This window comes from Ostrinia furnacalis, unplaced genomic scaffold (assembly GCF_004193835.3).
Source record: "Ostrinia furnacalis isolate ACB-3 unplaced genomic scaffold, ASM419383v2 OfSCF6657, whole genome shotgun sequence".
Taxonomy (NCBI): domain Eukaryota; kingdom Metazoa; phylum Arthropoda; class Insecta; order Lepidoptera; family Crambidae; genus Ostrinia; species Ostrinia furnacalis.
This window is the reverse complement of record NW_021136896.1, coordinates 90,739-108,499: the sequence shown is the minus strand read 5'-3', so window position 1 is coordinate 108,499 and position 17,761 is coordinate 90,739. Positions and strand designations below refer to the sequence as shown.

Here is a 17,761-nt window from a genome sequence, read left to right as displayed (position 1 = left end):
ATTTGGACCACTTTTGGTCATTGTCCTTTACAACATCGACCCATTCAATTTCCAACAAATTATAACCAAGCAAGATTCCATAACAACATTTACCACCCACATTGAAAACATAGTTGGCAACCTAAAATCTTTCAACAATTAAAATTCTAAATCACGTAGGAGAGAGCAACGCGTAAACCGATAGTGCCGCGCTCTCTCTGAAATTCAAAGTGCCCAAATTAAAAAAAAAAATTAAAAAATGGGCCAATTATCCGGCCATCCGTCCTAGCAGCTGGCCGGATACCAGATACAAACAACTATCCGTTTCATCTCTAATTTTAATAGTGAGGAAGTTAGTTTTTAGGACTTACTTAAAGTATTTTCATTTGATTCAGTAATTCTTTGCAGAAACTGCAGACGCTGCTATTAATCAACCAATGGCAAGTACAAGTAGCGCAAGTACATCTTCAGTTGAACCAAGCACAAGCAGCTCGAATCCTAATACCTCATTTGGTAGGAAACGATTTAGGTCTTCATCACTGTTCAAGTTTTTTTACTAGCACTACGGCCACTGAAAAAAACAAAATCGATAAACATAGCAAAAGCAATATCTGCTACCAATGGAGAAGTTTCCAATTTTTTTCTATTAATAAAACTTGAAAATATAAGTAAAACCAATAATATTAGTGAAAGAATATTGAAAATATATCTCTACAAATAAAGAAGTTACAAGTATTTCGCGCCATTTGAACAGTGGCTTCATGCCATTCCTTTTTAGTACAAACAGTGAATAACCCCTGTGTCCAGTGCTGTTGACAGATCCATTTTTTTCATATATTTAGTAGTTCTTAATTTTTCAGCCAGGGTCACTCAAGATTCTTTCTTAGTAAAAATGTGTAACCTTTTTTGACATATCCAAGACCTGACCATACACAAAGAAGACTTTGACATTATCTTATTTACAATGCAAATGGGTGAAGAACACACGTGCGTGCGTCAATGCTCGCTTGTGATTGTCCTGTCGATTAGATATCTCGTGAGGTGTACAGGCCTGATCATACGATCAATCGAGACTTACAAAATATAGCTCAAGATGAGCCACGAGTGAACATCGATCAGAAAAAGCATTCACTACATTACTATCATCAATTGATAACAATTTAACAATGAAGGAAAAATATTTTGCCTTGATGCCCCAGGAGGTACAGGAAAAATATCTTTAATCAATTTGCTTTTAACTAAAGTCAGAACTACCGGAAAAATTGCATTAGCTGATTAGCTGTCGCGTCATCCGGCATAGCCGCTACGCTTTTAGAAGAAGGCCGAACCGCACACACAATTTTCAAGCTCCCGTTGAGATTCGCCACCGACGATAATAACAGCGTCTGTAGCGTTTCTAAACAGATCAATACAGGAAAATGAATGCGTGACTGCTTATTTATAGTCTGGGACGAAGCAACCATGTCAAACAAGACGTCTGTGGAAGCACTAGCTAGAACAATGCGCGATTTGCGCGGCAAAAATTCACCTATGGGTGGATGAACAATTCTGTTATCGGGAGACTTTAGTCAAATCCTACCAGTTGTGACTCAAGAAGAGATCCAACTTTTGACCACACGTGAATAAATTAGAGCTTAAAACTAACGAGTTTCATTGTCTTCACAAGCGAACAGGCTTTTTTCAGAGATGTTGCTTAAAGTTGGCAATGGAGAGTTAACATTAAGTAAAGGAAGGATTAACCTAGAAATCCTTTGTGTTTTGATAGACCACATTCAAGAGTTGATCAACAATGTCTATCCCGACATTGATAACATAAGTTGTAAGACTATATCTTGGTTTAAAGAAAGAGCGATTCTATCACCAACTAACGAACAAGTAGATATTATTATGGTATTAACTTGATTCTTTCAAAGATTGATGCGCCGACGCAAATATACTACTCGGTCAATACCGTTCTCGATTTGGAAGAAGCTGTTAATTTTCCTACAGAATTTCTTAATTCTTTGAATCCTTCCGGACTCCTTCCTCATAAAATGGTGTTGAAAGTAGATTGCCTGTTATTTTGTTAAGAAACCTGAATCCACCTAAACTTTGCAATGGCACGCGTTTGCTGGTAAAATCAGGCCTGTTTATCTTCGCGAGTTTGCATCGAAAACAAAACACGCGCAACTACACCTCCTGAGATATCTAATCAACATGACAGGACAATCACGAGCGAGCATTGACGCACGCACGTGTATTCTTCACCCTTTTGCATTGTAAAGACAATAAACTATGTATGTAAAAACGGTGGTGTAACTGTGCAGTATTTTAACTGCCTGAATAATAATAGAAACAAAATATAATTAATGCTTATTCATGTATTTCCTCCGCCATTTTCCGCAGTTTGGCACCTCACGTCACAAATCACTTTACCGAAGTCAGCCCTATGGCTTCGGCGCAATACCGGTCACTGACGTTTGTCAACAAAATAGTGCTCGACTCTTGAGACAAGCTAAATTACACCATATTGTTAACGACATTGAGCATATTTTTTTTAAATACCTTCGCGAAGAAAACCTTCTGAGTCGGATTATGATTAATGTGACTGAATACCAAATATTAAAATTGTGTACCAAACCAAATAGGTATTTAAATTATGTACCTAGTTTAAGATGGTATGTTATAAACTTATAATAATTGACACAAAAAAAACTATCAAGGTATTAACACTGTTTTCGAACACTACAGTTGGTTGATATGTATGCACTCCCAGCGTATAATTAATTCCGTTATCGGATATTGATTTAAATCAGTGATTTTTATTTTAAAAAAATCATGCAATAAAAATTGTGATTTAAATCACGCAACCCTGATCCTGATAGTTTAAGTACCTAGCGATAGTTCTCAATATAGTAAACAGTCCTAGACAAATAAATGAAGGTTGAACTAATGTTGAACATTCTTTCATTTGTCTGAGATCTTGGTTTATTGACTGATCCCTTAAAATTTTCAAAAAAGTCGCGTATCGACAGATCATAAAACTGTATCAATAGAAGGTATCCCAACTGGTTGGATACTCTCTAATGACATAGTTTTATGGTCATTCAACTTGAGAAATACCAGGTTAAAAAGTAACAACAACATCCATGTGAGGTACGTTTGCTCAGAAATCATTCATATTGAATGAATTTTGATTGGTTATTCAAAACATTTCTCCGCTTCGGTTCACTTTGTTCCTAATATAGTCAATTATCTCAGATAAAAGAAGTTTTAACTAATTTTATTTGTCACAAGTCGTGACTTAATAGCCAATATCCCTTAAAACTTTCAATACATGAGCCATGAACAAACACCCTAATCGGTACAGATGATTTTAGACGATTTTCGCTTATTTATTACTACTTCTTTTGAGTAACAAGAACAGTAAAGTACACACCTAGTAGGGGAGATTAGTGTCCACTACAATATCCAACAATCCCGTATTATAACTACAACATGGAAAATACCAGGTGAAAACCAACATCAATGTGAAGTTTATTTCCTCAGAGGGGCACAAAACTTGAACAAAAATTTCAGAAAATCCAACACAGTGTAAATCCTACTATAATATTATAAATGCGAAAGTTTGTATGGATGTCTGGATGTCAACATGTTTGTTACTCTTTCACGCAAAAACTACAGAACGGATTCCAACGTAACTTCACAGTATTATTGTTTATAACCCAGAATAACAGTGTTTACTGTCAGGACCTAGCTTCGATTCCGCGCTATATTATGCCACAAGACTGGAGTCAGGATTGGGAAAGTTCTACCCAACACAAAGGTAAATTTTTTCACCAACTTCAACCAAGTCTCTGAAGCTCTCTCTCTGAAGCCTTGGTTCACAAAATTCCGTTTAAGCAAGGATATCACTTCCACTCTATCCCGTTTACGTTTTGGTCATTGCTCTATTCCAGCGCATTTGGCGAAACTTCACATTTTAGATTCCTCAATTTGTGATTGTGGCCTGGAGGAAGGTAGTATAGAACATATTCTATTTATCTGTACTCTATATAATTATCTGCCCCTACATAGCATATTAATCAAAAACAAAGCCCCCCTTCCTTACAACCTTTATCCNTTCCGTTTAAGCAAGGATATTACATCTACTCTATCCCGTTTACGGTTTGGTCATTGCTCTATTCCAGCGCATTTGGCGAAACTTCACATTTTAGATTCCTCAATTTGTGATTGTGGCCTGGAGGAAGGTAGTATCGAACATATTCTATTTAATTGTACTTTACATAATTCTCTGCCCCTACATAGTATATTAATCAAACACAAAGCCCCCCTTCCTTACAATCTTTCATCCATTTTAAGTATTACTAATAAAAAATATGTATATTCCCTTGTTAAATTCATTAAGCACCACTCTATAAAATTTTAAACTTATATTTTATATATTAAATTTATGTATTTTATTCGACCTCAACCGCACCTAATATCCCAAGCCCAGGCCCAAGTCCCATCCCACTTGGTCCCTCTTCTTAACTCGTCCCACACTCACATGAAAATGGCACAAATCAAGTCGGCCTCGACGAGTATTGCCAAGAACAAAAAAGAAGAAGAAGAAGAGATCTCCTTCGACCCNCACTCTATAAAACTTTAAACTTATATTTTATATATTAAATTTATGTATTTTATACGACCTCAACCGCACCTAATATCCCAAGCCCAAGCCCAAGTCCCCTCCCACTTGGTCCCTCTTCTTAACTCGTCCCACACTCACATGAAAATGGCACAAATCAAGTCGGCCTCGACGAGTATTGCCAAGAACAAAAAAGAAGAAGAAGAAGAAGAAGAATTATTTAATTAGCTTTTTAAAAAACAAATGCTTGACGATGGTACCGGTGATGTGATACCAACGATACCATAATATAGGCTGTGTACACTCTTATGTCTTTGCTTATTCCAAGCGATTTAAAAAATAATCTCTCTTTTTCCCACCAAATTGTTCACCAATCCAACTTCTTTGATTCTTTAACAAGTTTTATCGCAAAGTTAAGATTAAGAGGTTTTACCAAGGGCAAATCCAGATAATATTTTCAAGTTGTTAATGCGGAAAATTTCTTCTCAGTTCGTTGAAAACTTCTGCTGGTTTATTAGTGGATTAATCCCGGAATTTAAGTTAAATGGTGCCTGCTATAAGAAGCTTAAGGCTAGTTTTTAATCTGAAGTTAAGTAACTTAATATTATAATAATATTATATTAATCCTCATAAAATAATTTAAGAAATTTTCAATCTTCCCGTCTAGGAAAACTTTCAAAAAGTAGTTGGGCGTGACGTCTTAAGTTGTCATTTTTCTAGTGTTACGGTTCATGTAAATTAATTATCTAAAATCCACAAAAGCTGTGCTGAATTGTGACATTCCTACAAAAATTGTTGATAAGTGTCAACGACTCATTTAGTCGATTGGAAGCGAGTTACAGCAGCTCTGAGGCAAAACAAGCTACATTAGAATCCGATTATAACGACGCTCAAGGGACCGATGATATTACGTCGTACTAAAGAAGTAATTTTTTACGTTATTTCTCAACAAACAACCAACCAAATCAAAAATATGCCTCGTTAAAAGTGGTCGGTCGCTATAATTAAGCGACATCGTACTAAACGGATTCTACTGTATAAAAATAATGTCGTTATTAATATAAATTATCATATTTTTTCGTGATTTGACGTTAGTTAAAGCAACCGACGACGCGCAGTGTTTTGTATAGTTTTTAACAGCTCTCCTGACGAGTCTTTTTCATAAATTGGATAGAGGAACACACCCAATTTAGTAAGCCATATTTGTATACACATTGGTAGGTAGGTATTTCACTAACTAAAAGAACTTTTTTGGAAAGCCCTTGTCAGGAGCAAGGTCCCTCAACCACACCATTAAAAGTTGCCTCATCTGTCGTCACGGCCTGAACTAAATTGTTGAACTAACTGTGCAAAAGAACACGTTTTCAGCCCTATTAATTTAATTAGGTTTTATTGGCTTTGAAAGAAAGAAGCAAAAAAAATTGCTATGAAAAAATAATTCTGTATGGAAGCCATGGAAAAACAATAGAACTAAATAACAATGTTCTTTTGTTCAAGTATACCTACTAATTTTAACTTGACATTGGCACGAAAGGCTTGAGGTTTTGATAGCCACAAAACAAAATTTAAGAAATATAATTTAATTATACAGTGAGTAAAGTAAAGTAGTCCAGTCCTGTAATAAAATTATCCAAGGTAATGTACCTTCAGGAATGTGATGTATTTTTATTTGTTTTGATTACCTCGTATATGAGCATTGTTAGTACGTTCCACATTGGTTCTGGAATGCCTATGGCAACATCGGCAACGGAACGAGAATTTTTATTTACAGTACAAAAGCTACAGAATAAGGCTTTTATGCGCTGAGTAAGCTCGTGAAGATTCAGCCTTAATACAAAATGGGACGTGTTAAAAATTTATATATTGAATGCCTTTGTTTCATTTTTTCACAGATTAACTACACTTTTGAAAAAAATCTGGTGGTTTCCGATCCTTATTTTGCGAATTTTTCATGATGGTTTACAAATATTTATTTTAGACCCGTGACTTCACTCGTGTGTGCTTTGATTTAACATAGAACGCTTTATCGCACGCACACATGTATCCGTTTGAAAAACTGGGATAATAACAATCCAATATTTTTCCGACAGGGTAGATAGGGTTGGCACTTGGCAGGGCACCGACAAGATGGTCGGACGCGGTGAGGAAGACGGTGGGCGGGATTTTGCATCGTGCGGTCCACACAGCTTATGACCGCAGTCTGTGGAGGAACACTATCTGTGGTCGCGATCTTTATCAGTGAGGGACCGAAGAAGAAGAATATTTTTCCCCAGGGTCTCAAATTATATCCATACCAAACGCGAAATATAGATATTCTTTTGTAGGTCTGTCCTATCAAAATTCAGTGTAAAGATACAGTCAGACTTCCATACATCCATATCCATACCATACTGTTCATAAGCACCTACTTAAGTAGGTATGTAAAAAGCACTAAACCAAAAAGGTACAATTTGACAATCAAATTAAGAAAACAAGCAAATTAGAACAAATTGCACTATAAATTGAATGAAAAGTCGTTACCGCTCCTTCTTAAAGCGAGGAATATTCGATGCGAAATCTTTTGCTGTATTTATGGCCTGGCGATATTAGTGCCATAGTTTATTAGAACAGCCAGGTCATTTATCACCCTCGTCTCTATCAATACTAATACAGTGTAAACTCGTTATAACATTACTCGATTTAACGACAAACCCCTTATAACGACGATATTTTTTGACTTTGTTGTTTTACCTTGAATTTTACCGTCTTACTCCATTTAACGACCACTTATACGTCACAACACACACGTTATACGTCAAAAATCGTCGGTCGGTCCCTTAAGTACCGTTTATTAGAGTTTTTTGCATTACGCGCAAGCGAATTGGATGGGTAGCTTGGGGTCATTGTACGAAATTCTATCTGCTCAGCGACCGGACTTTAGCAGATGTGTGCTCTAGCTAGTAATTTATAGTGTACTGGCTGCTCATGTCGGAATATGTAGCTGTCAGGCGATACAGCGATATAAAAATGTCTTGGTCGGAATTTCCAGCAAACTCTGGTCTCCAAGAAAACTATCTACAATATTAATTTATTTAACGCAAAAAAGGATTTAACGTGGGAATATTTAGGTCTGCTTTTAGATGAAAATATTTGAAAGAAAGAGTAAAATGATATGAAAGTTAACATTTCTAGGAATGTTGGTAGTAATTTGAAATCCTATGACACAGAATCCAACGCACTACTCAATCGAGTGAACCACTGCGTTCCAGATTACTAATCAATGGAAAACCGATGAGCGGTAAATGTCAGCAGTGGATATACGGTTACAGTGCAGATTGTCTATTAGGCTGGCCACTGGTCGTGGTTAAAGTGCAATAGTCGTCTAGTCCCCATAGTATAAGCCTTGCTTAGTTTGGGAATAGAGGCACAGTGTAAAATGTCCAAGGATATAATTTATAAAAAAAATAGCGCGTGTAGTGTAGTGCACGCAATGTATACCATAACCAAAATAGATTTCATTTGTGGGATCAATCACTAGTTTTTCCAAATATCTAAGTAGGTATGTATGATAACTTTTGACATATGAAATAGCTGTTGGAAAACCATTTTTCAGTAAAAACATATTTTCGGTTTCGCTAAGGAACCATAAATCAAAGTTTAGATTTCTGTGTATAGAAACAACATTAGGCTTTATGATACATAATCGTAAGAAGTAAATATTAAACAAACTAATTCGATTTTGGTTTGTTGGTGTAGGAATAAGTAATTAGTTATTGAACTGCTGGGATTACAAACCCTATTAATAATTTAAAAAAATCGGCAACGATAATGTTATAGTCATGCGCATATGACATAAATTGCCACAAATAATAAGTGGTAGAGTACCTAGCACTATGTGTAACAGTCATTCAAACTATTTCTGAGTTTCACTAACTACCTACTTACTTTTATACGAAAAATGTCCCATATCTCATATTATTAAAGAGTGCCTATTAATTTTAGTACACAAAACTCAACGAGCCGTCAAACTCGCTCACTGAAAATAGATTTCAAAGAAAATCTGCGGCACTCGCGCCGAAAAAAGATTTGACGAACCAAAACAAACGAACGTAAACATTTTTGTGAATGGGAGTATTTTTAATTAGTATTAAAATTATTGTAATTGTAATAATATATTAGGTATATTGGTATTTTCAGTATCTAATAATTGCCATCAGATCTACAAGAATAGTAGACTACCTAAAAATTCAATTGCTCTTTTTCAAAAGAGCGAACTGTTAGACCAAACAAATTGTACAGTTTTTTTTCCGTATCTTATCTTTATTTGACCATGCTTTTCCGCAATGCACTCAGACCCTTGGGATCTTTTGTGCTTCCCTTTTCCTCCTCGCCATCATACCTACTTAGCTAGTAGGTTCTTTATATTTAGTACAATTCTGCAGTTACAATCTTCAGGTAGTGTAGAGTCGGTAAAAAATCAGACAATATAAAAAATCAAGTATTTGACAGTAATCACACCATGATGTTAAATGAGATGCAGGATGGTATAAAATGAAGCCGCTACCAACCGTGCGATATGGAAATTATTGGGGGATACCATGTTCAGCTGTGGACGTCCTGTGGCTGAAATGATGATGAAATAAAATGAGAGAATATGACGTTACTATTTAGTTTGAAATGCCTTAAACCTTACTCAAAACGCAGTTTTCTTTGGCAGATTTTAGTTAGCGTAACGATATCCCAGCAGCATTCATCTTAAATGTAGGACTAACTGTGGCCTTAGCTTAAGCCTCAAAAATAACAAATTACGAATATTATTATTCTTAAAAGGGTCTCACAGGACTCTGCCCTATCTCATACATATCCACCGCAGTTTGAAGGAGAGACACTGGGATGAGCATTTGTATTCTTTATTTTGTGAGTAACGTCTGCAATTTGTCCTCGCCATCAGCTAATACAGCGCGAAATAAAATTTTCTTATTTATTTTATTCAAGTATGGTGTGTTACGACAGCGAAAATAAGAGAAAATTATGATGAATCTACAGAAAAGGGTTTGGCTGTGCTAATAAAGCACATGTGAAAATCAGTGTCTTTCAAGATAAAAAAAAAGAAGGCGAGCTCTCGCTTCCAATTTTTCGCCTGAACATTACTTTCCTTCAGGTAAGATGAATGTCAAAATGCTAAGTAGGTAAGTACCTCGTTGTGGTTAAAAAAAGAATAATGTTTAAGCGACAATAGCCGAACGTTGAAGGCGTCGGACTGGCCGACTCGAGATCCAAGGAACGCTAGTTGGAACCCCGCTACCGCTGGACTATGGTGTTATACTCACTTGTTACAGGAGCATATTTAGTTAATACGAGGGGTTAACCGGACTAAAAGTAAAAAAAATAAATGAAAATCATTTCCTGATCCAAATACTTTTTTCCGATGGTCAATTGTTTCCCTAACACACTCACGTCCTCATTTCCTTCCCTAATACAACATGTTTTCCTTATCTCCTCTCTTCTTTCTCGATTATCACTCATTTATTCGATTGTCGCTTGTTTTCCCAATGCTAGACTAATTTTATTTTGCCTATTGTCATTGTTTTTTATATGGTTTGTAGGTATTTATATCATTATTATTATATCATTAAAGGTGACCGGGCGAATTTCATAGCGCCTATGTTTATCAGAAATAATGTAGGATTCTAATGGTGACAGATATACAAACAACCAAACCTTTCCTCTTTAAAATATTTCAACGAATGGAATTAATACGCATAAACCATCATCAAGCATCAATATCGCAGATGAAGCTACTAATTGCGAATAATTTTTTTTATTTTTTTATCNACTTGGTCCCTCTTCTTAACTCGTCCCACACTCACATGAAAATGGCACAAATCAAGTCGGCCTCGACGAGTATTGCCAGGAACAAAAAAGAAGAAGAAGAAGAAATCTGCTGTCATGTTCGTCTCGTTCGTCTCTGTCATTGTGTCTGTCATCTGTCAGTGTCATTAATAATAACAATAAAAATAATTTTGTTCGGATTTGCTTAATTTATTCAAAACAAAAGGACATATTTTCAGTACTGTTAACCATTTAATTTATATTTCGATGGATCATAAAGAAGAGGATGATTCATTCCAGGATGATAACGTCTACATCAACCCCGAAGATGGTATGCCTAATATTCATCCTAACATCGTCAATTTAGAGCAAGAAAGTGATGGCAACGAAGAAATCGATGATTTAGATGATTTACCGAAGTCTGTCATCGTTACTAATATACACAGCAATATTTTTGCTGACGAAAAACTAAAGAGAGAAATGGAGGATCTTTTCCGAACATTTTCAGATAACGTAACATTTCAGTGGCTCCGCAGTTTCAGACGCTTGCGAGTAAATTACGATAGCCCACTAGCTGCGGCTAATGCACGGGTGCAGCTACATCAATACCAGTTCCATAATTCGTGCATCAATTGTTATTTCGCTCAGCCCGTTACTCCAGTGTCATTAAAAAACCTTAGACCTCCTGCGCCAGTAAAACAGTTCCTCATATCGCCGCCGTCAAGCCCGCCTGTTGGATGGGAGCCCCGGGAAGAAGGTGAGCCTATAGTTAATCATGACCTTCTGGCAGCCTTGGCAACCTTAGCCCCAGGAGAAAGCCATGAGCTCCATGCACCCACACCTACCCAGCCAGCCATCATTGTGCACACGGCACTGTCAGCAGAAAACGGAGGACCAACACATGTCGGTTGTTCACTCCCCCATACTCGCTGTCCAGAGTATTGATATGCCTTTTTAAAGAATTTAGAGAATTTGTGAGTTAGAGTAGTTGTATGAATGCTTTTTTATTATCACAATGTCAATTGTGTGACCTATTGTGATGCCAAAGATCCACATTTCTCATGGGAGCTAAAAATACTAATAAAAAGTAATAGATGCGTTAGGTTTTGCTAATTTATTATTTTAATTTCAACATATTAACATGTAATTGGTGCTATATTTTATTCTAATCAAGTACTTTTGAATGGAACATTGCTTGTATAGTGTAATACTTAATTTATCCATCAATATTAAATTTTGCTTTACAACTTAATATGATATTTGGCTTTACTGGATCTATACAATGACATAGGTCTACAAACTAGAAATAAATTTCAATTATGTTCCTATTATGTTTTGGAAATCAAAGGCCCTGTTTGTTAAATTAAATATCTGCAAAGTACTAAAATATAAACATTTTACTTGGGAATAATTCATAACTGCATTAAGCTTAGATAATATAATTTAAATTTAAAAATGTGAACTGAATGTTAAATGTAAAATAATATGGATATACCTACACGTAAGATTCTAATACATATTATATTATAAATAGGAAATTATGACCATAATTTTACCTTTACCTGTTTATGACCATAATTTTACATTTTCCTTGATATTTTGATTAAGTTATTTGGAGACTTTTACATTTCTCATAGACCAGTGATTGTGAAACAGGGCCTTAATATTTATCTACTGAAGAAATAACATCTAAGCTGGTATTGATTAAGCATCTTAATAACCATGAACTCCTTTATTGTAACTTATTTTGATATCTGTTCTGACTCTGTTACTACACAACAAAGAAATAAGGAATCTCTGACACTTATGATAAAATTACAATTTAGATTTAAAACACCTGATAATTTTAATAACAAACTTCATTTATTGTGTGCTTATCTATTAATTAGACGTTTTGAAATCCTTAATATCTCTCTCTACCGGTACCCCCGCCCCAGTACCAGTATAACTACCTACCAGTTTTTGTGTAGATAAATAATGAAATAAATAACATTTTATTTTTGAGACTCATACAAAATTTAAATAGTAGATGTATAGAAAGTTGTGATATGTAATGTGAATTAATCACAAAATATTTTTAAAAATTGTAAATAATTAAGAAATTATTTTTGCATAGGAGCAAAATTAGTGTCAACTGTTATGCAGGCAAAGCTAATTAATTTATTTGTTACTTAACTTATTTACACTAGACCCAGCAGCTTAATTTCCAAAACTATGTGATTGGCAATTACATTTTTGGTAACAATTATGTTTTTTATTGTGACTACCTAGAAATCTTCTAGTCAGACATATCAAAATGCTAAAATAATTTTGTCATTACCAATACCTCTATCAAATCTATAAATTAGACAGGTAGTTGTGGATTAACACATTCAATGAAGGACTGATAAGGTTTTTTGTGCTATTAAGAAAAAAAAGAACTAAACAATTTAAATAGTTCAGTGGTAAAATAAGCTCGAAAAAGAGATTTGTCAAAAATAATTTATTTCTAAATCAATGTACTGTGGTAAATTAGATTGTTTACATTAAATACACAAGTTTTACTATTATTTATCGATGGGCGTTATATTTATTTTATTTCAATATTATAATACTTACGCTCATTTCATGTAAAAATAATGATTTTAATATCGATGTTTATGTGCGGTGATTTTGCTATATTCCGTTTTACAGGGGCTTTATGATAGAAGAAGTTAATTTATCTTGATCTGATTATTGATTAAAATAAGGAACTTTTCATTTCATATACACTGAAACGTAAGCATTCGCGTTTTTAGTAGGTATAATTTACGTCCATACTTGACTAATTTTATATTTTACTTGACTTTTATACAGTGTGCTTACCATGAGTTTACGTTAGGTGTGCTCGCTAGCGACTGCGTAAAAAAATGTCATTAATTGTATGACATATTGTGCAGCGCCCCTAGCGGCTACTTTCAAGAAACAAAATCTTCATAGAGATTTTTGACGTATTCGCTAGCGAGCACACCTAACCACAGAATAAGTAATAGTACTGAGCCCCGATTACGGTATTTTTTAACGTCAACAATCCAGACACGCTTCTCGATTCTGCGATACGATTGGTCGTTCAACAGCGTACGTCAGCTGTTTTGACCAATCGTATTGCAGAATCAGAAACGCGTCTGAATTGTAGACGTTAAAAGTTACCGTAATCGGGGCTCAGGTAAACTCATGGTAGGTACACAGGTAGTCGTAGTAGTAGTATATCTGATTTGACGGTTGCAATCCGTTTCAATTTATTAGTTACGGCTACCTACCTCGTTGTTATTTTTTTAGTATTTAACTCTATGCCACATCTATACTGTTCGACGAACACGTGTCCCGTATATAAATATTAATAAATTGGCATGCTTGTTAATATGTAATATAAAATTGTTATGGTAGTTTTTGTAATCAATTTACTAGATGCATTGCAAGTTGCAACATCATGTAAGTTCGTCATATTTACTAACCTATAAATGTATTGAATTACTACTTACGAATAAATTATGTATCACACGTTCTTTTTCGCTACCTAACTAGTAAACTTTGGATCTATTTAAAATCAACAATTTAACACTTTCTACATAAGATATAATATGGGTAAATTCATGGCAGCAGACCTTTATAACTTAACTAAAGGATTAGAAATTTTGTTATTATACCTACCTGTTTTGTTATTGTTATTACTTAGTAACTTCAAATCTAAAATCCAAAACTTTCATACAGTAAAATTAATTGACCTCGAAGTATTTCTTGGTCGGTATCGGTAGTATTTACCTTACCTATAAGTATCCCAATTCCCTTGTTTAATATTTTGGATATTTTTATCGATCTCAGCGAAGGTTTTCTTCTCGACACGTAGATTAGTGCCTAACTACTTTTAAGCAGACATTAGGTAGTAGGTACGTACAATGTACTACATAACTCAAGACGCATCTAGCTCTTTTTTAGTTATATTTACAAGCATCCAATTTTGTCAAAAACACATAACCTACGTACCAAACAAAAGATTTGTATGTATAAAAAATATTAAATCAAATAAAATGTGTTGTGAAATTATACCCATTACTTATCTCTTTAATTATTAGTAGTTACTAATACAATTCAATGTTAACTTCCTGTTATCTTATTAAACTTTAGATGATCATACATGTAATATCGTCTATCGATGTTTTTAAATCTCACTGTGATTTAAATTCTCATTGTTTAATGTAAATATAAATATAATTATTGCGTTTCAAAATTGCTTTTTCCTTGATTACCTAGTACGCATTACAGGAACAAAAGACATAGGTGTCAATAAATCAATTTTATTTTGGTAAATAGTTATGTACATTTTATATACAAAATAGAGTTATCAACTATACTTTTCATAGGTATCTCTACATTTGATATAAACAAACGTCGATACAAACAAAAAAACTGCTTGCCAAAGACTAAAAACAAGTTTCTTACCATGTTAACTAGTACCTACATACGCACTTAGAGTATCAATTTATCACAAAACATCGCAGGCACATTTATTATGAAACATTCATTTTACTTATAATAGCACTTATAACAATTTTGATATAATATTGACTCAACAATATCACAATAACTCAATATTTGTTCACAAAAATAATTCAATAATTTTTTAACTGAGATAATTTTGAAAGATCTAAGTAACTTAATATTTCATGTTAGGCTTTTCTACTCATGCCTTCTAAAGGAACCATTGCTTCAGCTGCGGCTTTGTCTTCCACTGAATACGTTTTATTTTTCTTTCTCTTACCCATACAAGTGGTGAAGCACGTATCCCCTAAACCGAAATTCTCTCCGTCTTCCAATGTCTGTGGCATGGGTTGATTATTAGTTTCTGGCAATAATAGACACAAAAACCCGGATATAAGCGCTACTAATCCAAAAGTTACTGCAGGAATTTTAGGATTAAAAGAGTCTAATAAAGTTATCAATGGAGTCAAAGCTCCGGAAAGCCTAGCGCACATAGATCCTAATCCTAATGCAGAATTACGAATCACAGTGGGGAATAACTCTGCAGAGTAATTATAAATTATAGCAAATGAACCAGCAATAAATAGTTTTCCAGCTATGACAATTGCAGTCGACAGTGTACTTCCCGCAGGAATGAGAGTTGCCCCTATGCACGCTACTCCACCAACGATCATCATTAAACTTATTAATGGCCTTCTACCCCAAATATCAAGGAAGTAAATAACCGCTGCATAACTGGGAAATTCAACGAATCCTAAGATGGCTGTAATTAGGTATGGATTACCCTCAAGTTTTCCTGTACTTAATGTTAGTCCATAATATGCTATTGAGTTAGCAAACCAACAGAAACAAACATTTAATGTTTTGTTTCGTAAATTGGGTGTCTTGAATAAATCTGATGTGCCTGCAGAAGAAGTGTCATTTCCCTTGGAGACTTCGACCTTACCTATGGAAACCAATTCCGCTCTATCTAGTGTATGTTCTGACCTGTTACATTTTAGAGCTTTGGCTACTATATCAACTGATTCTTTGGCTCGACCTTGAGCCCAAAGCCACCTAGGAGATTCATCCATAATCCAAATATGTGGGATTAGCAATAAACTATGTAGCCCGTAAATAACTTGCAATAGCTGCCTATCGTCAATAAGAGCTCCCCAGCCGGCTACGAGCATGATTCCAGCTGCAAATGCTGCTTGAAAAGCAACGCCACAGGCTGTCCTTTTGCTCGCCCCCATTAACTCCATGGTTAACACAAACCCGGTGATATAGGAACCAGCTGAGCCAAATATTCCATATAAAAATCGAACAACTAAGAAAGACCAATACTCAGGCACAAAAGCAACTACCACACCAAAAACAAGTTGTAAGACTCCCGACCAACAGAATATTTTTTTTCTGCCGTATTTGTCAGCCATGCCTCCTAAAACAACGGCTCCGGTGAAAACGCCTAACATATAAATGGTTTGTGCTAGAGCCCCCATCCATCTGCGATCACAGACCAAATTCCATTCTATGGCGCGTGACGAACTTCTGTACGTGGAATCAAAGACAAACTTTGAACACTGTACTGTAGAATTGTTTTCGTCGTACATAAAACAACTTGTAAGTTGTCCTTCTGCAGTCTTTGGTATAGCATTTAATATGCTTGAGGAGTTCCATGCAGCTGTCGTGTCGTTGATATCCACACCGTCTATCCAGCATCTGAAAATAATAAAATTACCCATAAGGTACAGGAATTAAAATAAAACATTGCTTACTTATTTAGATATAAATAATGTAGGTACCTACTTAAATACGACTTCTTCGCGAAGATATTTAAATGGCTGCAATGTAACAAACAGAAGTTTTTGCTTGTGAGATAACAAAACAACACAGGAACGGCCTTACTTCTTTGAAAAGTAAAGTATAGATGGTCATAGAAATAATAATGAGGTGTGTTTTGTTTTGAAACGGGTTCGATTCTCGACCAGAAATTAAATATTTAGGCTTCTTAAATTTTATCATACCCGTAACTTTTCCTTCGCACTCGTAATCTACTTTGTTATGTAGGTAGTGTATATGTTACGGTTAATGTGATAAATTGAAAATTATTAATAATAACCGGTTATTATGAATGGTTCTATATNTATCCCAAGCCCAAGCCCAAGTCCCATCCCACTTGGTCCCTCTTCTTAACTCGTCCCACACTCACATGAAAATGGCACAAATCAAGTCGGCCTCGACGTGTATTGCCAAGAACAAAAAAGAAGAAGAAGAGAAGGATCTGTCGACTCAAAACAATATGAACAATTTGACAGCTTTTAAACCAATCACGATGATTCATGTGTGCCTGTGCTAAGCGTTCATTGGTAGAAAGAGCTATCATTTTTCTTTTTTTATAAATTGAGACACTGAAAAGATATAGATGTTGCCAGATTAAAAAAAAAATATAACAGTGATGAATTGATATGATATGCGCCAACCTTAATTATTCTGACACTCGAGATTCGAGAAACAGCCCCCAAACAAACGTGACGTGAAGAGGAGACATCATTCTTCATGGCCATGACCATAATGACTTTTTGCGAACAATTTAATGGTCTTATTAACAGGCAAAAACAAATACTGATAATAACGGAATGATATTAATGTAGTGTAGAGATTTTAGTTTTGGAAGATTTGAACTTCCTTCTCTTGGGGAAAGTTGTGGCATTTAAGCCGTAGAATCAATCCATTCAATCCAATCACACATTTTGTTTCATTTATCCATATTTGCAGGGACACCCTATATTCTGTCATAATAAAAAATAATAGTGGTTTAGCCACAGATACAATGNACTTGGTCCCTCTTCTTAACTCGTCCCACACTCACATGAAAATGGCACA

The 17,761-nt window shown here is 35.0% G+C and overlaps 3 protein-coding genes across 6 annotated transcripts in view; 1 reads left to right on the top strand and 2 right to left on the bottom strand.

Moving 5' to 3' along the window:
* The window catches only part of Gk1 (Glycerol kinase 1), a 127,809-nt gene that overhangs the window by 68,853 nt on the left and 41,195 nt on the right, over positions 1–17,761 (bottom strand). Inside the window, exon 8 of one of the 4 annotated variants that reach the window (XM_028318092.1) lies at positions 341–550. The exons of the other annotated variants lie outside the window; for them this stretch is intronic. Within the exon in view, the coding sequence (XP_028173893.1) occupies positions 542–550 (9 nt within the window). The 3' untranslated portion in view covers positions 341–541. Of the gene's footprint in view, positions 1–340; positions 551–17,761 lie in introns of those variants that run through there. 4 annotated transcript variants of the gene reach the window in all.
* sra (RRM_RCAN_like domain containing protein Sra) lies at positions 10,538–12,505 on the top strand. Its single transcript, XM_028318097.1, has one exon. The coding sequence runs from the start codon at positions 10,667–10,669 to the stop codon at positions 11,342–11,344; it is 678 nt and encodes a 225-aa protein (XP_028173898.1). The 5' UTR covers positions 10,538–10,666; the 3' UTR covers positions 11,345–12,505.
* On the bottom strand, positions 14,703–16,643 carry LOC114362623 (organic cation transporter protein). Its single transcript, XM_028318093.1, has one exon. The coding sequence runs from the start codon at positions 16,618–16,620 to the stop codon at positions 15,085–15,087; it is 1,536 nt and encodes a 511-aa protein (XP_028173894.1). The 5' UTR covers positions 16,621–16,643; the 3' UTR covers positions 14,703–15,084.

Coding starts and splice junctions, on each gene's coding strand:
- sra (XM_028318097.1), top strand. CDS start 10,667: ATGGATCATAAAGAAGAGGATGATTCATTCCAGGATGATAACGTCTAC.
- LOC114362623 (XM_028318093.1), bottom strand. CDS start 16,620: ATGGGTAATTTTATTATTTTCAGATGCTGGATAGACGGTGTGGATATC.